The sequence below is a fragment of the Citrus sinensis genome, chromosome 1 (genome assembly GCF_022201045.2).
Source record: "Citrus sinensis cultivar Valencia sweet orange chromosome 1, DVS_A1.0, whole genome shotgun sequence".
In the NCBI taxonomy this organism is placed as follows: domain Eukaryota; kingdom Viridiplantae; phylum Streptophyta; class Magnoliopsida; order Sapindales; family Rutaceae; genus Citrus; species Citrus sinensis.
The window spans coordinates 11,593,357-11,616,426 of record NC_068556.1 but is presented as its reverse complement, the minus strand read 5'-3'; the positions used below and the strand labels follow the sequence as shown (position 1 = coordinate 11,616,426).

The window sequence follows — 23,070 nt, the reverse complement described above, 5'->3', positions numbered from 1 at the left end:
TTACTCTATAATTCATTGAGGGTAAAATAAGATTTTTAGTTAAATAATTGTAAACCATTTTAAAATAAAAGTTTCAAGAACAATTAAATAACATCTGAATTTTTATATAAATTTATAATTTAATGGTAATTTAACAAAATAAAAATAACACTAAAGAATACGCAACGCGTGCGCACTCGCACACGTATTGTTCATCAAATTTTTTTAATGAAGTCAATTAAATTTTTATATACAACAACAACAACAACAACAACAACAACAATAATAATGATAATGATAATTTTTCAATTGAGAATCATTGTCCTTAGCGTGTATTTTCTTAAGTGAATGAAGGAATTTGTGTTTACTTATCATAGAATAACAGTACTGATTATTTATTTATCTATCTTGACTATATTAAATTTAAGGATAAACTAAAGGATGAAAAAAAAAAGTGCCTGTGAAATGTTTTTTCTTTTATTTTGTCCAAAAAAATATGTATCTTACATATTATTTATAGCTGACTTGTCCTCTGGAGGCAAGTTAAAATCGTCCACGTGAGGGGCTTCACAATAATAATCATCCATGAACTTCAAATCCTACTCAGGATAGTGGTCCTTCATCACTTTCTTGCAATCATCAACCCTAGCAAAGAATTCCACCTCCTTCACTTGCTTAAATTCAGCCAATTGGAGATAAGCTTTGATATGGCTCTAATAACTGTTCTGACGCTGTTGCCTCAGGCGAGATAGCTCTTCATCTTTGTTCTTGATCACATCGTTGTTGATGCTATACTCCAATTTGAGAGATTCATGAACGGATTTGAGAGCTGCAAGCTCAGTCCTTAGCTGGATTACTTCACTGAAACCATATTTTTCTCACTTCTGGCTTTAGAACATTCACCTTTTGAATTTCGGTATAGATTGTATGCTTGGATCATGTTCATAGTGACCTATGAATGTTCAATAAAGAAATTTTATCGATGTCAGGCAATAAAGAGAGCAACAACAAACCCAAGAGGGAATCATAAAGCCAACCTTGTGAGCATTACCTATGAAGGCAGAGAATAGGACCTCTGGGTCAGTCTGCTTTGAACGAAGACATTCTTGTAAGAAAATGTCCTCTTCAAAGACGAAAGGTGGCTAGGTCATGTTCGAGCTCGCTATGCTAAAAAGTCTAGTTAGCCAAATCATCAAACATGAGAGCTAAAGTGTGCTCAGGTGATCTCAAATTGGTTGGCAGTTGGGTTTTTTTTCCCGGCTTGCAAGGTGCCATGAGGGACAGATTGATTTGAGGGGGCTTCGAGCACTGAGATTGAGTCGAAGGAGTAGCGCCGTGCTTTCGAGAGGTGGACTCCCCGGGAGGTAAGTTTGTTAGCCTTATTCTCTTTCTACTACCAATTTGAGACATGATAACTGTGCGTCCTCAACACCAAATAAATGTAAAGAAGTAAAAAGGAGAGAAACTAAAACTGGTCACAGTGCAAAATAGTACGATACATACCAACAGGAATGAGACCAAATTCTTGGTATAAAGTCTTGCTGAATAGAGAAATCACATCAAATTGCAAAAAGCTAACTTGACCACATTGAATGTTGCCAAGCAATTCCGCAGATAAAATAGGTGAAGAATGCCAAATCACAACAACAAAATTAAAATTATATGATAAAAGTAATGAACCACAAACCACGAAGACAAAAATCAACCTAGAGTTTGAAAGAAAGTGGAAAAAGAATCGCTAGTGTTGGGGTCACTAGAACACCAGCTTTCAGAAGCTAGAAACTAAACTAAGAATCTTTCCAACCCTTAGTTGACCAAGGAAATCAGGGGTGATAATTGGATCAATGGGAGCCCAGTCGGCCAAGTAGTACCAACCACTTCCTTTGGCAACTGATTTGATCTGATACAATCTTTTAAACTCACCAAAAGAGAAGTTAGATTGGTTTCCCGAAAGTTTCCGGATTAAATAATGACCAAGAAGGGCCTTATAAACTACAGGGTTAAGTTGAGCGGGGACAACGTTGAAGGATCACAAAAACAAACAAATAAAAGGGTGTAAGGGTAGTGCCTTATCCTAACTTTGAACATAGAAGTGTAAAGGGCTACAGAGCCCTCTGGAGATGTTGCCATATTTTCGTAAGGGTTTAGAATCGTAAGCTTTACGGAGTTTGGAATTTGAAAATCCTTTCTCAATTTGTTGATCATGTGAAGAGAGGCTTTAGATTCCCATCGATTGGCTGAAAACTCCTCTATTGAGACGTCTTGGTCCTTATCATCAGCAACATGAATTGTGGTCGTAGAAGGAGGAGAAACACAGGAGGAACGACGCGTGAGACTCTTGGTGACTCCTCTACATGAACCTTTACTTTTGCTTGATTTGCTATGCTCAACTTTGAATGGATCCATGAAAGCCACAAAATGAAGAAAAGAAAAAGAAAAAGAGAGAAAGGTGATAAGTATACCTGGGTTAGGTAAAAGAATGAAGACCCAAACATCGTGAGAAGGAAAGAAATGAGAGCAGAGATTGGGAACGATATGTATCTCAAGGGTAGTGTTTAATTTCAAATTTTAAAATCCACATAAGAGCCCATTAACTTCCTAGTTCTCAATAGGGATGGCAATGGGGAGGGGAGGGGAGGGGACCGATCTCCTCGTATTCATCCCCGATATTTTGCGTATGTCCTTATCTTCTCCCCGTCCCCATCAGAATTACTTGAGAGAATTCCCATCTTCTTCCCGAATAATAACAGGGGATCCCCGAGGGTCCCCGATCCCCGAATAACTAATATATTTTTTTTCAATTTTGAGTTAATCATATTAAAATAAAAAATTAAAATAAAAATAAAGTTTAAAATATATCTTACATTAATATCTATTACAAAAGTCACTACATTAAATTAGTAAGTAACGCAACATGCAAGGAATACAAACTTCTTTTACAAACTATCATGAACAAATTAATAGTTTAATACAAAATTGTTACAAATAAAATCGAATTTAGATTCAAAATTAACTTTTTCAATGGTGGCGTGAGCACTTTATAAATGTGGACTATTCTCTTTACAACACAATAGTTAAATCGGAGCAAATCAAAAGTAAATATTAGATTAGATTAGATTAGATTAGATATTAAAATTGTGATTCGCTGTGGGCAATTATAACATCTAAAAATAAATAAAAAATAGATTTAAGTTTAAAATATTTAAAGAATATTAAAATTAAAAAAAATGTTTGGCTAATAGAATCTACTCGGTCTTTTTAATGTCCTAAATAAAAATTTAGGACTTTAATTAGTTAATTAGGCCTAAAAATTTAATAATATAAATATTTTGATATTTTTTATTTTTACCAATATTTATAATTTTATAATTTAAATTTTATAATTTATTTACTAGTAATTTTAAAAAATTAAAATAAAATTAAAAATTAAAATGGGGAAATGGGTAGGGGATGGGGATTCCACCTCATCCCCGTCCCCTCCCCGAAAAAAAAATTGGGTAAAAAAATTTCCCCGTCCCCTCCCCGAATAAGAAATTGGGTATGAAATTATCCCCATACCCTCCCCGAATGGGGAAAATCCCCGAGGGTACCCATCCCCGTGGGGATTTTTGCCATCCCTAGTTCTCAATAAGAGATTTTTTAATTTTGAAAACTCTTATCATGAACTGGGATTTGTGTTGATCTAAAATTTATTTATTCTTACCATTTCAAAGGGGTTCAGGGTCTCTAAGAAGAAAAATTAGATCTCTTGAAGGCAGGAATGGAGATTATTAAGTGGGCATTAAGGATCCGTCGAAGTGGAAAATACAGAACTCTCAACTGAGACCTTGAATTGGTCAAAAGCACCGACTCAGTAGGACTAAAATATTATGACAATGTTTATCGCTTAAGAAATAATTGCAAGAACACAAAGAAAGTGGGTAAGGAAGTTGGTTACAAGGCTAATACACACCCAAAATCATGCCCTATTTTTTTTTTTCTAAATAAAGGTAATTTTTAAGGGAAAAATGCCGAAAGAAAGGTATGAAAAACTGAATGAACTATTGTATTTTTCAGCTACCAAATAGCATACTGACTTAAGCATTAGATTGGGCTCACTGGAAATCACCATCTCCAGTCCCATTTCACCGTTTTTCTTTGTTTGTGACTCTGTGTGCAGGTTACCTCTATTTGTTGTACTTGATTTGTTTCAAGCAGGAAAAAAATCAGACGTAAACAATTATTATCTTAATTTTATGTTTTTATTTATGTAGGTAATATCAAAATAAAAAGAGCTAAAACATAAATTAAATTCGAACATTTGCGAAGAAATTTGTTTAAAAGAATCCAAAAGAGAAAGAATATAGAAATTTAATTGAAACAAGTTAAAGAAGATGCAATCAAATTAACCATCATGCTTGCATTTATGTGGAGCACTAGAAGGCAATCAAATTAGATTATATCATAAAGATGGCACATGGAAACTTAAAGAATTTGGTATAAGCTTTATAGCTTAAACAGGAAGTTGGTAGAGTCGTATTATACAGGTATGAGGCTAGCAAATCCTTGGTTAAGGAGTATTTCTATTTAATAAGGGTTTATCGGCCTTTATTACAATAAAAAAAGAGGAGTATTGGGGGCATAATGAAAGAGAGACTTAAAAAGAGCTGAAGTAACTGATGCTGAGAGAAGAGGAGCAGAACACACTCAATTAGAAGCTAAATCCAAGAGCTGCAGGAGCAATTTAGAAAAAAAGAGATGTTGAGATTACTTTTTTGAGTTTTTCTTTTCGTTTTCCAATTGTCTTGTTAGAATGTTCTCTAGTATATTTATGAGTTCCCTTAATTTTCTCAAGAATTAATCTATTTTGTTAGGGTCACGATGTAGCCTAACATAAATTTGTGTTATTTTTAATTTATTATTCCATGATTGAGTGTTTATTACTGTGCTTAATACTTTTATAAATTAAATGGGAGACAGAGATGTACTAACTTAATTTGTGCAGTTAATCTAAGAATACCTTAGAATTTAATATGTTTTCATATATTGTAATACATACAGAGATATAGTGTATTAGAAAATCGGAATATATTTGATATTGCTTGAGAAAGGATTGTTGAGTACTAGAGAATTCATATTTATAAAAGGTAAAAGTATCTTTTTCGCTTCAAGTCTCACTAATATTTATACTTTTATGTGTTCAAGTCTGATGAGAACCCCTCTAGATCTAACTAGAAAAACCCACAACTAGATTGATAAGAACCCAATAAAGCCAATATGATCAGAATTCGGATAAAAGATCCAAACCTTTGAGAAGCTAAATCTCAAGAACTTAGATTGCTAAATAAGATGCCATAGAGGTTAGCTATTTCTTTGATAAGTCAGAAGTTCTTTTAAGAACAAGTTGAGAAAATACTCTCTAATGATATCAAACTCAAGATTGTCAAAAAGTCTATTCAAAGAACATAAAAGAATGTTTATATAAGGTGGCTAACCCTAATTTAACTTAAAAACACGAAAAGAACCCTAAAATAAAAACCCGAAGTGGCATGGGCCTTGGCCTGTAGAGCCATTGATTTTAAACAGACCGTAACTTGTGCATATGATGTTGGATTTGGGCCCCCAATATTCCTTTTCGAAGCTCTCGACGTAAGTAATGCAGCTATAACTTTAGGATTGTTTTTCTAGCCATTCTTCTACTTCAAAAATCATCTTCACCGATGCGCACCACCTCGTTAGCTTGAATAAAGTATATCAAGGCTGGTTCCTCCTCTTTCAAGTCCATCTTGAACATTGGTCTCTTGCAAATTGAATTTTTATTGGATTCGTCCAAAGTAGCTTGAACAAATCTTTGCATTGCTTCCTTGATCGTTTTAGCTCATGCTCTCGTAATTGGCCCCTCTAGAATAAGTAACAGATGTTTAATGCTCTGAGCACTCTGGATCACATCAAAGTCCTTTAAACTTTGATTGTGTGTATCTATATATTTATATAAAGTTGGGACTACAAGAGGTGATGTGACATCACTATTTCTCATCTTTGTATATTCTTTATTATCTAATAAATAGAGAAATTTTCTTTCAGATTTGGTTTTTCAATTTCTTATAAATAATTTGATTGTTATTATACAATCATTATATAATACTAGGGGTGGGCAAAATTGGGTTCGGGTCAATCCGATCGGGTGCTCAGGTTGGGTAAAAATTAATCCGAATGCAATCCGAACTTATAACCCGATCAGATCCGGCTCGATTTATATTCGGGTCGGATCGGATTAGGTAAAAAATCAGATTAAATTTTGATGAGTTCGAGTTTAGATAATAGACCAGAATTTCCACGGTTTCTACCATTTGTGAGCGCGGGTTCAAAGCCCAACACGCACGCATCAAACTTTCTCCTGAATTAAATTTGAAAAAGAAAAGGAAAAAGAAAACTACATTACAGAAACGCCCCCAATTTAGAAGGCCATCAAAAATCAAAATCGACTAGGGCGACTCTTCTGGAATCTAATTAAAGAGTCTCTGCTCCAGTACACTAACGATGAAACCCCAGAAAAAAAAAACACCAAAAACAAAATCAAAAGCCAACAGAATAAGGAGAATAAACCCCCTTGGAGTTCGCATTCACTGTCACAAAAGTTGCGGTGTCTCAGATATGCCGTTCTGTTGGGTTCAAGGCAGCGGAAAGCTCAGCCCTTGAAGCCCTTGGGTGGCCGCAGACACGCAACAAATTGGGATCGAGCGTGAAGAGGGGTCTTGCTTCTGGTCTAGAATGAGAAATTGCTGGTGCAATAGAGATGAGAAGTTGAGTTAACAGAGATGAGAAGTTGAGCGAGGGAGATGGTTGTGGGTTCGTGGCTGTGGCTGTCGGCGGCTTGATGTGAGGGCTACTAGGTGAAGCTGTGTTGGGTCTTGGCCTCTTGGGTGTGTATTGTGTTGTGTATGTGTTTTGTGTAATGTGTATGTAATATGTGTTCTTTGTCTGTGATTTGTGTTTTGTGATGTGTATGTGTTTTGGGAATCTGTGTTATGTGATTTGTGTCATTGTGTGTGTGGCGTGCGCTGTTAGTTTTTTTATAAAGCAACCCGATCGGGTTTCGGATCAGGTACCACCCGATCCGATCATAACCCGATTGGGTTTAAAAGATTTCATCCGATCGGGTATTATTAACTACCCTGATTAACACTAAAAAGTGTACGTGTAATAAGATAAAATTATTAGTTTTTCACTTAAAGTGTTGATTAATACGTGCATAACTTATAAATTATATGAATGCTCCCCAAATAAATTTTTATGTTAAATTAATTCGCAATATGTTAATTTTTATCTTATAAATATTTTTCAAGAATAAATTAGAATTGAAAGCGGTAACAAAGAAGACTACTGGAGCAATGTGGAAGCATAATTGAAGATATGTAAATAAAAAAAAATGAAAATGAATAAAAATAAAAAAAATGAAAAAATGAAAAAAGAACAAAAACCAAGAAATTTGGTTTCTTGTGATGGTCAAGTGGCCATCATGACCACTTGACCATTACACATTTCAATGTATATATATATATAATAATAATAAAATAAATAAAGATAATGCATTCCTTGCCTATAAAAGGGCAAGGAAATGCAGGGAGCAGAGGTGGAGAGAAGCTTAAGCCTGAGAGAGAGTGATAGCCAAGGGTGTAGCTGAATAATTTCTTTTCTTTTTCTTTTCGTTTGTATCAATTTTCTTTGTAATATATTTTAAAAAGTTTATAAAATAAAAAGAATGTTGTGCTTTCTTTCAATATGAGTGACTAATTTTGTTAAGCTGAGGTAAATGGTGAAGCTCAATGTTTCAAACTATTAAATTTATTATTTTCTCAAATGAGTTTTTAAGTTATTTTATTTTTTTCTAATTATTTTTATGTCATGTTAATTTATAAATTTCTTTGGATTTGTTTGATATTTTGACATAATATCAACAAATTAATATAGTGTGGCACATTAGGTACCTTATTCCATATTTATCCACACATATAATTAAATGATATAATAATTAACTGGTAAAAGTGAGGCAAAATATAAATGAGATAGTATTAAAATTATAGTTTGAATACTGAGAGTGGATCTCGTAACCTTAACATATATGTTTAACAAATTGACAACTAGATTTTAAAATTTCCTGTGGTTCGACCTCGGACTCACCAGGTTATATTATAACTAAACACTCTTATACTTGAGAGTAATATACTTTTGAGTCGTGTTTAGTTTTTAGCGCCGTTGCCTGGGAGTTTTTTAAATTTGGTGTTAGTTTGTCTTTACTTCATTTTTATTTTATTATTATTATTTGTTACTATTCTATTTTATTCTCTTTTTTCAAAATTTCAGTTAGCACCCCTCCTCATTTCAAACTTTAACATTGTCCACAATATTTGTGAGAAACTTCATTTTAATCCAGAAACCTTTGCAAATCAGTCCCCAAATCGAATTTATTTCTTTAAATTTCTGCAATTTACTTTCTACATTTATTTTAAATGGTCAGTTCTATCGCCTGACTATTATTTAAATTTTGTTAATTTAGGTATTTTTGTTTATATGGTCGGTTCTACCGCCTAGCATTTTAATTTCAGTTTGTTTATTCTTGTGCATTAATTTATTTAATTTTATGTTTTATTATATGGTTGGTTTTAAAATATCGCCTAAATTGTTTCTTTTCATTTCTTTATTTATGGCTGGTTTCACCGCCTAATTTATTTATTTATTTTTCAGTTTGTTTATTTTCATTTCGCATTTTTTTTGCTTATTTAATTTTCAATTTATTTTTATTTTCTGCAATTTTCATTTAGCGTTTTATGCATCGTTAGTTTAGCACACATCATTAGCATTGCATGTGTCGTTGGTCTCGTACAAATAGTGGAAGATTAATTAGAAGATTACCTTTACCATCCTTAGATATGGCTGACACCACGGTTTTGAAACATGTAGATTAGTGTCTTATTTCTACGAGGGATTAACATCCCAAGGTAGACAAGTCGTTGAAATGATGTGTAATGGTGAGTTTAGGGATAAAAGTCCTGAAGATGCATTAGACTATCTTGACTATATAGCAGAGAATGCACAACACTGGGATACAGTTGGTTCTTATGAGTCATCAAGTAAACCCCAGTCATCTCCATTTGGTGGAGGCATGCATTTGGGGAAAACCATGATTTTCAAGCCAAATTTGCATCCTTAGCTAGAAAATTCAAAGCATTAGAGTTGAAAAAGAATGATCATGTAAAGTCTGTTCAAAATATTTCATGTTATGTCTGCGATTCTACTGACCATTCTACGCAGGACTGTCCAACCTTGCCAGCTTTGAGAGAAAGTTTGCACGAACAAGTAAATGTCATTGACAATTTCAAAAGGGCAAATCCATATCCATACTCCCAAACTTACAACTCTGGTTGGAGAAACCACCCAAATTGTAGTTGGAGAAATGACAATCATGCACAATCTTCACAACCAGTTCCTCTATGTCAAAATTTCCAAAATCCCCAGAGTTACCCACCATATGTCCCACCACCAAGAAAAACTCTGGAAGACACATTGCATTTGTTTATTGAATAACAAGAGTCGATCAATAACCAAACAATGCAAACCTTAACCAAATTGACAGAAACTATCTCCAAACTTACATTTGCTCTGACCATGCATGAAAAAAGAAAGTTTCCTGCTCAACCTGAACTAAACCCCAAGAGTCAACAACATCCTCAAATGGGAAATTCAGGAAACCAAAATATGAGTCAAGTCAAATCGGTTATAACCCTTTGTGATGGTAAGGTGGTTAAAAAATACATTATGGACCCTCATGAAACTAGTAAAGATTCAATTTCAGAAAATAGGGAAGAGTCTGTCGAACCTTTAACCCATGAAGAAATAACCAACTCTCCTCCTATACCCCAATTTCCTCAAGCACTAATCAAGCCAAAGAAATCAAACCACAGTCCAGACATTTATAAAGTTTTTAAACAAATAAAGGTCAACATTCCTCTGCTGAATGTCATTAAACATGTATCTTCTTATGCTAAATTTCTAAAAGATCTGTGCACGGTGAAAAGGAAACATAAGGTGCAAAAGAGAGCTTTTCTAGCAGAACATGTAAGTTCCATTCTCTCAACCAATAGTCCTTTGAAATACAAGGATCCTGGTTGTTCAACTATTTCTTACACTATTGGGGATCATAAAATTGAACATGCTTTACTTGATCTTGGTGCTAGTGTTAATTTGCATCCTTACTCAGTGTACCAACAACTCAATCTCGGTGAGTTAAAACCAACTTCTACCACTCTTTTACTTGCTGATAGATCGATTAAGGTTCCAAAAGGAATAATTGAAGATGTATTAGTCCAGGTCGATAAATTCATATATCTTGTGGATTTTATTGTTTTGAAAACGAAACTAATTACAAATGAATGCAAACAAATTCCTGTTATATTGGGTCGACCATTTTTAGGTACTACTAATGCTTTGATAAATTGCAAGAATGAATTAATGAATTTATCTTTCGGCAACATGACACTGGAACTCAATGTGTTCAACATGTGTAAACAACCTCACCACCAAGAAGATGATGATAATGAGAATGAGGAGATTGATCTCATCAAGTCAATCATTGAGGAACACATTCAGGATGAGAATTTTACAAACTCTGCGGAAATTTATTTTGCTGGTTCTTTTAAATCAAGTAAGAAATTAGATTGTGATACTGCTAATATATGCCCTACACTTGATTCTATGCAGGTATCTACAGGTGACGATGACCAATCGAACTTTGAAGATACGATACAACCTGAAGAACCAAACGAAGAGGAAGCACCAGAGCTCGAATTAATGCCCTTACAAGAAGAATTGAAGTATGCTTATCTTGGAAAGCAGCAGACATATCAGGTGGTAATTTCTTCCTAACTCATGCATGATCAAGAAGGTAAGTTGTTATCTATACTAAAAAGGCATAAAATTACATTTGGTTGGATCTTGAAGGACATAAAAGGCATTAATCCTTTAATTTGCACACACCGAATACACTTAGAGGAAAATGCTAAAACAACCTGTCAACCACAAAGAAGATAAAACCCTCATATGAAAGAAGTGGTAAAGAATGAGGTCCTTAAACTACCAGATGTATGAATTATCTATCCTATCTTTGATAGTAAATGGGTAAGTCCAATACAAGTAGTACCAAAGAAATCTGGAATAACCGTTGTAAAAAATGAAAAAAGGTGAACCAATCCCAACACGAATTCCATCTAGTTGGCGCATGTGCATTGATTACAGAAAATTAAATGATGCCACTAGAAAAGATCATTTTCCCTTTCCATTTCTAGACCAAATTCTCAAAAGAGTAGCTGGACATCCCTACTATTGCTTTCTTGATAACTACTCTGGCTATTATCAAGACCACATTCACATGCCCATTTGAAACATTTGCATTTAGGAGAATGCCCTTTGGACTTTGTAATGCTCCTGCAACATTTCAAAGGTGCATGCTAAACATTTTTAGTGATATGGTTGAAAATTGTCCAGAGGTTTTTATGGATGATTTAACTGTATTTGGCAATTCTTTTGATACATGTCTTGATAATTTAAAAAAACTTTTGGAAAGGTGCAAAGAAAAAGGACTAGTTTTAAATTAGGAAAAATGCCATTTCATGACCACTTCTGGAATTGTCTTGGGCCATGTTGTGTCTTTAAAAGGAATTGAAGTTGACAAAGTCAAAGTTGAAGTCATTTCAAAATTACCCTCACTAAAGACAATTAGAGAAGTCCATTCCTTTTTAGGACATGCAGGATTTTATAGGAGGTTTATAAAAGACTTTAGTGTCATATCTAGACCACTTTATAATCTCCTAATAAAAGACATACTTTTTGAATGGACTAAAGATTCTCAACAAACTTTTGAAAAAATAACTACTCTTTTGAGATCAGCCCTAATAATGCAACCTCCTGATTGGTCTTTACCTTTTGAGCTAATATGTGATGCCAGTGATTATGCCGTTGGAGCTGTTCTGGGTCAAAGAACGGAAGATAAGCCCTTTGTCATCTATTACGCAAGTAGAACTTTGAATAGGGCTCAAATGAATTACACTACAACTGAGAAAAAAAACTTACTGTAATATTTGCATTGGATAAATTTCGTTCATATTTAATTGGTTCATCCACTATTGTTTATTCTGATCATGCTGCTGTGAGATATTTAATGTCAAAACAGGATGCCAAACCAAGGTTGATACGATGGATTTTACTACTTCAAGAATTTAACTTGACAATCAAGGACAAAAAGGGTGCTGAAAATGTTGTTGCAGATCATCTTTTAAGACTTATGAATGAGTCTTCAATTGAAACAACACCAATCAATGATTCTTTCCCTGATGAATTTTTATTTTCTATAAACAAAATGCCTTGATATGCTAATATTGTTAATTATCTTACAACATGTGAAATTCCATGTGACTGGAGTTCCCAGAACAAGAAGAAATTCTTAACAAAAGTGAAAAGCTTTTACTGGGATGATCCATACCTATTCAAGTACTGCTCTGATCAAATATTTCGAAGATGCATACCAGACGACGAGGTAAGTAGGGTTATTCAATTTTGTCATTCTGAAGCACGCAGTGACCATTTTTCTTCAAAAAAGACAGCTGCAAAAATATTACTGTGTGGATTTTATTGGCCTACATTATTTAAAGATTCACATGCATTTTGTAGAGTGTGTACGAATTGTCAAATGGTAAGGTCTATTTCAAAGCGAAACATGATGCCTTTAAACCCCATTCTTGTCATTGAAATATTTGATTGTTGGGGAATTGATTTTATGGGCCCTTTTCCATCATCATTTGGGTTTGTATACATTTTGGTTACTGTTGATTATATTTCAAAATGGATCGAGGCGATTCCTTGTTGACACAATGATCACAAGATTATGATCCGCTTTTTAAAAGAAAATCTTTTGAGCAGATTTGGAATACCTCGAGCCATTATCAGTGATGGAGGTAAGCATTTTTGTAATAAGCCATTTGAGTCCTTAATGAAGAAATATGGAATTACATATAAAGTTGCTATCCCTTATCACTCTCAAACAAGTGGTCAAGTTGAATTAGCAAATAGGGAGATAAAACAAATTTTAAAAAATACAGTTAATCCAAATCGTAAAGATTGGTCTCTTTGACTAACTGATGCACTTTGGGTATATCGTACTGCTTTTAAAACATCTTTAGGAATGTCACCCTATCAGCTTGTTTATGGAAAATCTTGCCATTTACCAGTTGAACTTGAACGTAAATCATTTTGGACGATTAAAGCTTTTAATTGAAATCTTGAAGATGCTGGTAATGTGCGTAAATTGCAATTAAATGAACTTGAGGAATTAAGAAATGATGCATATGAGAATTCCAGAATTATTAAGGTTACCAAATTTTTTCATGACAAAAGAATTTTTAGGAAAACATTTGAAATTGGTCAAAAAGTGTTGCTTTATAATTCTCGTCTTTATTTATTTCCAGGAAAGTTAAAGTCAAAGTGGAATGATCCATTTGTTATAAAAAATGTGTATCATATGGAGCCATAGAAATTGAGAATCCAAAGGATGGTGTTACATTTAAAGTTAATGGTCAAAGATTAAAACCATATTTGGAATACCAACCACGTGAAGCAGATACCGAAATCAATTTGAGTGACCCACCAAATTTTAATTAAGCCTTTTCATTTTAAGTTTTTGTGAATTTGATTTACTGTTACTTTATTGTTTGAATTGTTTGATTTTTTTTCCTTTTCCCTATGTCTTCAATGGAGTACATTGCATTGTTTTTAATTGTGTGTTGTTTGAAAATTGTGCTTTAGCTCACTAAAGTTTTATACTTGTCATGAGTACCTCCATGACAAGTTTCCTTTTCGATTATCTTAAAGAGCTTTTACATGTAAAATTTCACCTGAGGAAATTGCTCTGATTTTGTAAATCACATCCCATTTGGGATCTACAACCACCAGAGTTAGTATCCTATGTGAAAGATCCAGAAAGACAACTCAAGGAAATAGAGGATGGTATTTATAATATGCAATTAGAACTGGAGGTAAATTCAATAAAAGGACGAAGGTGAGTTATATTCCTTGTGTGTTATTGTTTTATTTTGTTGTTCTTCTTCACTTTTGATTTGATTTTACAGATTTGATTCGTTTTGTTTTGATTCACTCTCCCGTATAAATGGCGGATAACGATACTCTGTGACTTTTTAAGTCGGTATTCTCAGTTTCCCACAATAACTGAAATCTCAATGTCAAGATAGAAGAAATACAACGAAATTTGCATCAACGTTTTCCTTCTCTCCCTCAAAATGCTCTTACGAAGATTTACAATGCTTGTTGTGAACGACTGCATTTGTTAATGATCAATGGGATTCCTGCTGACATTCGCTGGTTAATTGAAGTAAAGGTCCGACTGGCAGGTGAGTTTTTTGATCCATTCATTTCCTACATGCCTGGTTTTAGTAAAAGTACATTTGCTAAGAAAAGAAGAGTTAAGCAACTTGGCTCTGAATGTTCTCACTGTGTAAGACTTGTTTGCAAAAAGCCACGTTGTAAAACTTTAGGAATAATTTCTATAAATCGTGAAGATAAAATCAAATTCGTTAAAGATGGCATGAGTAAAGAATCGTTGGATGATATCTTACGATCTCTTGAGACGCATCCGAGCGGATATGTTCAACGTGAAATTCAAAATTTGTGGAAGCTGTTCCAAAAGGAAAGTGCATAGTTTAGTCTTGGGAATCTGACTCTAAAAGACCATGTTTGCCAGTTTATAAGAAAACTGGATGGGAAGCCTATCCTCGACCCATAAAGGGAGTTGAAACCGTTACTGGATGTAAAACCAGAGGAAGATGTAAGCCACAATCACAACTACAAGTAAATATCATTTTATTTTACTGTTCTTTTATCTTTTGCATTATTATTATTATTGTGTGTCTTTTTTTATCTAATTACTGTTTGCTTTTTCTTTTCACTGTTTGCCTTTGAATTATTAAGCTAAAAGCTTCACGCGTCATATGACAAACACACCACCCCATTTATAGATGTATGTCATTATGTCCGTTACCAAGATCCTTAAATAGAAGCTCCTTTTCAAGCACTCACAAATTGTTTCTTTTTAGAATTGTTTTAATGGTAGCAACTTCAAGCAGTCAACTTAAAAATATTTATGTACTTTCTGGATTTCGCTATGGAAAGTATAAGGAGTTCGTTTAGGCAGCCATAGATCTTGGTCATGTTATAACAGAGAGAAAACTACATCTTTTATATGGAGGAGGTGGCCGAGGGTTTTCAAAGCTTGTCTCTGAAACTGCTTTCATTCGAGGAAGCCAAGTGCTAGACATCATTCCAAAAGCCTTAAAACCTTTAGGATGTCTACTAGACCCACCAACTAGAGAAGAGTTAGTTGTCTCAGGTATGCAAGAAAGAATATTTGAAATGTTAAATCATGCTGACGCTGTCATTTTCTTGCTAGGAGATCTTGCAACTTTAGAGGCGCTAATTACATTTGCTTCTTGGGCCCATTTGAATATCCACAAAAAACCCATCGGTTTGTTAAATGTTAATAACTTTTATGATAACTTAATAACATTTATTAATCATGCAATTAAAAATTATTTCATTTCGTCATCAGCGAAAAAACTCTTCATTTGTGCTCTTACTGCTAATAAATTACTTGATTTTTTGGAAACTTACAAACCAGAGCCAGATCCCATGACTTTGGCGTTGGATTGAGCAACTGATGACGATGGCAGTAACTCTCATAAAAAGTGTATATTAGATTTAACTCTCCGTTTGTAAATATTTCCAGTAGTGGCCAGTTGATATCTTCTAAACTCTACTCCTTTATTTAGATATTGAGGACAATGTCTCCTTCAGGTTGGGGGGAGGGAATAATTGATAGTTGTGGAATGTCTCAGTCACGGTGATGTTTTTACTATTTTTTTTTGTAAAGACTAACTTTGGATAAAAATTTGAGTCGAAAATAGCAGAATATAGAATGTAGTGTCTCTAGAAACGCATCTTCTTAATTTTAGTGTGTTTTCTTTAAAAAAAACATTTTCTAACTTTTTGTTTTCTGTCTTTTTCTCTTAATCATCTCCTATAAATTTCTACAATAAGTCCCAATTTTTTAGTGTTTCTTAAAAAAAAAAAAGATTTCGTTTTCGATGTGATCTTTTAACATTGGATAACATGATGATTTTAAATTTTGGTATTCGTATTATCTTTGGCCTTGAGTTATGTTAGACTATGTTTTCCCCTTTACATGTTGAAACGTAAATTGAGAAATTGGATGAGTGAAATTGATTAAGCCATTTGGAGGAATGTACACGTTATGAAAAGTCCAAGTGAGTTTTTGAGCCTATTATCCTTGAAGAGTAACCATGTTTGCCTATACAACTTCACAATTTATTGCACAAGATCTCAATATTTTCTTAAAAAAAAAGAGAAAGTTTGTGCAGCCGCATCTAAAAGTCCATTGAACTAGTGGATACGAAAGATTATTTATAGCCCTAAAAGATGACAGAAGGCCATCTTTGATCCGTTTGAGCCTTTCTACCCAACCCTATTATAAAGAATCCATAGTTAACCCCTTTGAACTTTTTAAAAAAAACTTTTCCTTTGATAACCTAGTATCTTATCCCACTCCAATGTGGAGTATCACCTTATATTTTATGTTTTCCACCACTCAATTATGTTTGAATATAGGGATGATTATTTATTCTTAATAATTGTGTTATGGAAAAAAAGAGAGGATATGTATATAAAAATAAAAATTAAAAAAAGGAGACAAAAAAAAAAAGAAAAGAATTCCAAGAAAAAAAAGCACCTTGTAATCTCTAAAAAGTCCCTTATTTTTCAAATATATATTTTTGTTTTCCCTATTACTTTTTTTGTTAGCCATGACCCTAGCATACGTTACGTTCTAATAAAAGTCCTTCTTAATTTTAGGGAACTATAGTCTGAAGTAAAAGCTGGTAATATGGACTAAAAGATGTGGTGATGCATAAAAATAAAAATAACTTTTGCTAGTAATTCCTTGAACTTGAGATCATTTTATTTCTAAGTTGTGGGCATTATATTTTTATCTTGGTGAGAGCTTGTGATATTGTTTTGTTATTCTCTCAAATTTACCATTTTTAGAGTGACAATTTAATTTGGGATATATTTTCTTTTGAAAGAGTCACTCTAAATCGTGAAGTTTTGGGGTTTGACGTACCATTCTTAAAAGTGGCTTGATTAATGTAGTTCTAATAATTGATCATTTTACATGATCTTACTTAACTGATTTATGTGGGTGTGATTTTCTTTAGGCTGAAGATAATGCTTATATTTTTATTTAATTCTTTTCCTTGATCCAATGAAAGAAGTGAACACAATTTAAAAAAAAAAATTCAACTTGGTTTTGAAATTTCTCTAAATTTTTATCGCTTAAATTGCTAGGGCCTAGCAATAAACTGGTTAGGGGGTGTGATTAACACTAAAAAGTGTACGTGTAATAAGGATAAAATTATTAGTTTTTCACTTAAAGTGTTTATTAATGCGCGCATAACTTATAAATTATATGAATGCTCCCCAAATAAATTTTTGTGTTAAATTAATTTGCAATATTCTAATTTTTATCTTATAAATATTTTTAGGAATAAATTGGAATTGAAAGCGGGAAAAAAGAAGGACTACTGGAACAATTTGGAAGCATAATTAAAGAGATGTAAATAAAAAATAAAATAAAATAAGAACAAAAGAACAAAATAAATAAAGATATGTACATTGCACATTTTAATGTACATATATATATAATAATAATAAAATAAATAAAGATAATGCATTCCTTGCCTATAAAAGGGCAAGGAAATGCAGGGAGCAGAGGTGGAGAGAAGCTTAAGCCTGAGAGAGAGTGATAGCTAAGGGTGTAGCTGAAGAATTTCTTTCTTTTTTTTTCTTTTCTTTTCATCTGTATCAATTTTCTTTGTAATATATTTCAAAAAGTTTATAAAACAAAAAGAGTGTTGTGTTTTCTTTCAATATGAGTGGCTAATTTTATTAAATTGAGGTGAAGAGTGAAGCTCAATGTTTCAAACTATTAAATTTATTATTTTCTAAAATGAGTTTTTAAGTTTATTTTATTTTTTTCTAGTTATTTTTATGTCATATTAATTTATAAATTTCTTTGGATTTGTATGGTATTTTAACATAATGTTGACACATTAATATAGTGTGGCACATTAGTTACCTTAGGGTGCGTTTGACACACTGTATTGTATTATGTTGTATTGCATTATTTTAATACTGATGTATTGTATTATGCTGTATTGTATTAGCACTGTATTATAATAATGTTGTACAATGTTTGGTGCTACACTGTACTGTATTATTTTTTAAATTAATTTAAATTAAATATTATATTATATTATATTAATGTTTTATATTATATTAATATATTTAAATTGCATTAATATTTTATGTTATTATTTATATTATTATTAATTTTAAATTAATATTATTCAAATTTATTCATATTTAAATATTTTTATTAGTTATAATAAGTTATAAATTTATTAATAAATTATAATGTAAAAATAAAAAAATACTATTATTGAATGATAAATTATTTATTTATTAATTTATATTAATAATTATAATGTAAAAACAAATAAAATAAAATATTATATTATATTAAAAACTATATGTATTTATTATTTTAGTATTATAATAATAATAAAACAAAAAATAAAAGTTAAAAGCAAAAGAAAAAAAAAACAAAGCTAATGCGTCAACTGACGCATTAGCTTTTCCCGACTCACAGTCGAGATTAGCTAATGCGTCAGTTGACGCATTAGCCTCCCACCCCAATCCTTTGTGATGTTTTCCCAAACATGGGTTTGGTATTAACTTAATGTAAATAGTAATTTAATACCCTCTTAATACTACAACCAAACACACCCTTATTGCATATTTATCCACACACATAGAAGTAAATGATATAATAATTAACTGGTAAAAGTGAGACAAAATATAAATGAGATAGTATTCAAATTATAGTTTGAATACTGAGAGTGGATCCCATAATCTTAGCATATCTTTAAATTGATTTCAAATAATTTATTTTCCCCATAATTAATTTCTTTGTTTAACAAATTGACAACTAGATTTTAAAATTCCCTGTGATTCGACCCCAGACTCACCAGATTATATTATAACTAGACACTCTTATACTTGGAAGTAATACACTTTTGAGTTGTGTCAAACCCGATCCGATCCGAACCCGAAATGTTTTGGGTCGGTTCGGGTATTTTGCCCACCCCTATGTAATAGTTCATGAAAAGACCCACTATCTTATCTAATTGAAACCTTCTTGATCATAAATTAGGAAATAATTTATAAACATTTTAAATCACTCTTCTCCTCTGCCTCACCTTAATTTATAAATAGCAACAAAAAATATGATATCCCACGTAAACATAAACACAACATAAAAGAATAGAAAATAGCAATGGCTCTAAAACATGTGTTTTTCATTTTGACCCTGACTTGCCTGATCATGGCCAATATTGCAAATGCAACCAGCAGGAATGATCGCCTTGACAACAATATGAAATCAGGCTACGATCTTGCAACAAGACTTGAAGCTAGCGAAGGCCTTACAGAGTGCTGGAACACATTAATGGAGTTGAAATCATGCTCAAATGAGATTGTTATATTCTTCCTTAATAGCCAGGCTGATATTGGCCCTGACTGTTGCCGCGCTATTGATATCATCACCTGTAATTGCTGCCCTGCAATGCTCACCTCTCTCGGATTCACTACCGAAGAAGGGAACATACTAAGAGGCTACTGTGATGCATCTTCTGCTCCTTCTCCAGGTGGCCTCACGGTGATATATTAGCCTCAGGTTTCCAAGGTTTTGGCTTAGACAAGGTGCATCTATGGCACTTCTATTTCCGTGGTGTTAATTTAGCTCATGCAATTTTAAATAATTAAAAAAGTCTTTTTGATTTTAGCTTTGCTTTATTTTTTTTTCATTTTTTTGAAGGCCTGCCTTTTAATCAAATAGAATAAATCGTTAAAAGTAGAATAAGAAAAAAATGATAATACTAAATTCTTTTTTTAAAGCCGCTCAAAGCGCGGTTCCATTTTTTTAGTTTTATTATAATTTGAGTATTTTATATATTTCAAGGGTATTTTGGTTATTTCATGATTACTGAAAAATCAGACTGCAAAACGTATAGCACTTTTGAGCTCAAAAGAACTAAAAACTTTAGGAATGACATAAATAGCAAAATTATAATTTTAGAATTTTGCTGAGGCCCACCTAACATGGCATTAACTAGCTAATGTGGCATTGATTGATGACGTGACAGTATCCCATTAGACCAAGAAATGCTGATGTGGCGTTGATTGATGACATGACAACATCTTAATGGACAAAAATGATGATGTGACATTGACTGATGATGTGGCAGCATATTGTTGGACCCAATGATGTGTTCTAACCAATCAGATCTTTCCACACAGTGTAATCCTGAGCGTCCAGATTATTTTCATCGGATAGCTATAATTTACTCATTGTATATATAAATAGAGGGCTCCCCTCTAATTTGGTAGCTTTGAATCCAAATTAAGCTCAGTTTCTGTAATTCTCTCTCCATCTTGTAGCTTTTACGTATTTTAATTAAATTACTATTCTAGCTTTATTTCAATTATGAGTAGCTAATTTAATTTCAAGCTTGGGTTGCTTGAACATGATCCATGGGCTTAATTTAGTAAGTTTGTTTTCTTTTCCTCTCTGATTTATATGGTTGTTTTGACTCATTGTCAATAAATAGTGTATCTTGTCTAGATTTTGCATGGTATACCGACTCTCCGTAGTAAAAGATTGTTACTATCTGGCACAATGAGCACTTTACACCATATTTATTAAAAATAGACTCATGTCTTGTATTTGTGGATAGTCTTGACTCAACGTTAACAAAAAATTTATCTAATTTATTTAGTGGACGGTCTTGCCACGCTGTCGACATAAGAATTATTATTGTCTGGCACAACATGTACTTGACACCACATTTACCAGAAGATCATTACCATCTGGCACACTGAGTGCTTGATATCATATTTATTAGAGTAAGGTTTATGAGTAGTGGAAATACCACCTTATAAATTGATTGAAACTAAAAAGGAATATTAAGTCCATGATTAAGTGTTGAGTGTGAATCCAAAGATTCAAATGTTTTATTTTAATTATTTTCATCCGTCATTTAGACCTACCTTTTTTATTTTTAAATCTTAGTATTACTCAAAATTCATCTCTAGCCAATTCACAAATGCACATGGAAAATTAACATTACATATAATTAAATTTACCTCCTCGTGGGATCGATATTAATTTACATAAATGTATACTACAATAGATTCGTGTGCTTGTGAGTATAACAAAATTTGTATAAAAAGTTTTTGTTGCCGTTACTAAGGAGGTAAGTCATTTTAATTTGTAGAATTAATTTTCTTTGTAAATATTGTGTAAATAACATTGTGTGTAGGTTTAGAGTGTATTATCATAATAAGTGTGTAACAACGTGATAATGTTAGTATTGTAACTTCTCCTTTCTCTTTATTTCCAGTAGTTTTGTTTTAATTTTTATGTGCTCTTTGCATGCACGGTCGAAGGTCACAATTATATAATCTAGAACCTATAGATCTTGAATTGGAAACGACACTTCATACACATAGGCACATTGCATCAAAGGTTAAAAGTGAGGATAAAATTGAAATAGATTTAGAATAATAACCACAAGCACCAAAACAGAGCCCATTTGAGGACTACTTAAGTCATTTAGCTAATTTAAACACTTTAGGGATAAGATACCCAAATGTAGCTATTAGGAGTTTCAAGTTAAAACCTAGTATGCTAAATTGTCTCTAACATTCTACTACTTAGAAAACGAAGACCCATACAATCATTTGAATGATTTTCATGTTGTTCACCAAACTTTTAACTATGAACATTTTTCAAATGAAGATGTTAAGCTTAGATTGTTTTTATTCTCTTTAAAAATATAACTTGTTCTTGGTTCAATACGTTGCCTGTTAATAATATCACATCATGGGAACAAATGGTAACCAAGTTTCTAAATAAATACTTCCCAGTGCATAAAACTAATGCTATTTTCAGGGAAATCTTAGAGTTTACTTAGAGACAAGATGAGCTGTTCTGTGAAGCATGAGAGCGATTCAATAGGCTGCTCTTAAAGTGTCCACATCATGGTACGAGAAATAACACTAATGTCAATACTTCTTCGAGGGATTATTGCCACATATTAAAAATAACTAATGGCAACAAATAGAGGTAAGCTAATGTCTAAAAGCATATAAGAGATTTGGGGTTTCTTCTGGCGACTAGTAGATAATTTCGAACACCGGAGCCAATCACTCAGGAAAGTGAGAAAAATCAAAGGAGTAAATAAAGTCCATGTTGGCGAGTTAAGACAAAAAATCAAGGAAGTCAAAGAAATAGTTGAAGGAATTCTTGCCAAATAACATCATTAACAATTGCCAAATCATCAGAGCCACATGCCTATAATCAATTTGACCAAGATTCATACTATATCAAGCCATATGGAAAGCAGTTGAACTACAATCCTTGCTCCAATACTTATAATCTTAGATAGAGAGACCATTATAACTTTTTCTGGTCTTAAGGATTCCAACAGAATGAAACATCAGCTCCAGATCCACTAATGCAACCAGCTCATAAAGCTTCCCAAGTCTTTCAACCACAATTCAGACAATGCAATCGTAATTAGAGCCACTTACAAGTTAGACCGTGGGAAGAGGCATTCTAAAGTCTCAAAAATTTTACTGAAATCACACAATTGATGAGCTACTGAATGAGATAAGAGCTGGTCTCTATAGTAAGCTCAATCAATTTCAAACCTCAAAAAGTTGATGGGTCAACTTACTTCTTTAGTTTAGACCTTGGCGATGACTGTTGAAAAAGTAAATTCCCAAGCCAGCCAATATTTAATCTTAAAGAAGTACATGAAGTGAGTACAAGTTCACCATAGCAACATGAATAGG

General features: G+C 32.7%; 1 protein-coding gene, 1 long non-coding RNA gene and 1 other non-coding gene across 3 annotated transcripts; 1 reads left to right on the top strand and 2 right to left on the bottom strand.

Annotated features, from left to right (window-relative positions):
* Positions 1-434: 434 nt before the first annotated feature.
* Positions 435-2,584, bottom strand: LOC127902456 (uncharacterized). The gene is made up of 2 exons (XR_008054735.1): positions 1,031-2,584; positions 435-931 (listed from the first exon to the last, which is right to left on the bottom strand). It is a non-coding gene; the product is annotated as an uncharacterized LOC127902456 (long non-coding RNA).
* A 7,040-nt stretch (positions 2,585-9,624) lies between these two features.
* Positions 9,625-10,881, top strand: LOC102620267 (uncharacterized). The gene has a single exon (XM_052443768.1). It carries the CDS (start codon positions 9,625-9,627, stop codon positions 10,879-10,881), a length of 1,257 nt encoding a protein of 418 aa, XP_052299728.1.
* Positions 10,882-22,157: 11,276 nt separating this feature from the next.
* On the bottom strand, positions 22,158-22,261 carry LOC112498053 (small nucleolar RNA R71). Its single transcript, XR_003065139.1, has one exon. It is a non-coding gene; the product is annotated as a small nucleolar RNA R71 (small nucleolar RNA).
* Between the last annotated feature and the right edge of the window lie 809 nt (positions 22,262-23,070).

Bases quoted from the DNA above. Each gene is read 5' to 3' on its own strand.
- LOC102620267 (XM_052443768.1), top strand. From the start codon at position 9,625: ATGCATGAAAAAAGAAAGTTTCCTGCTCAACCTGAACTAAACCCCAAG.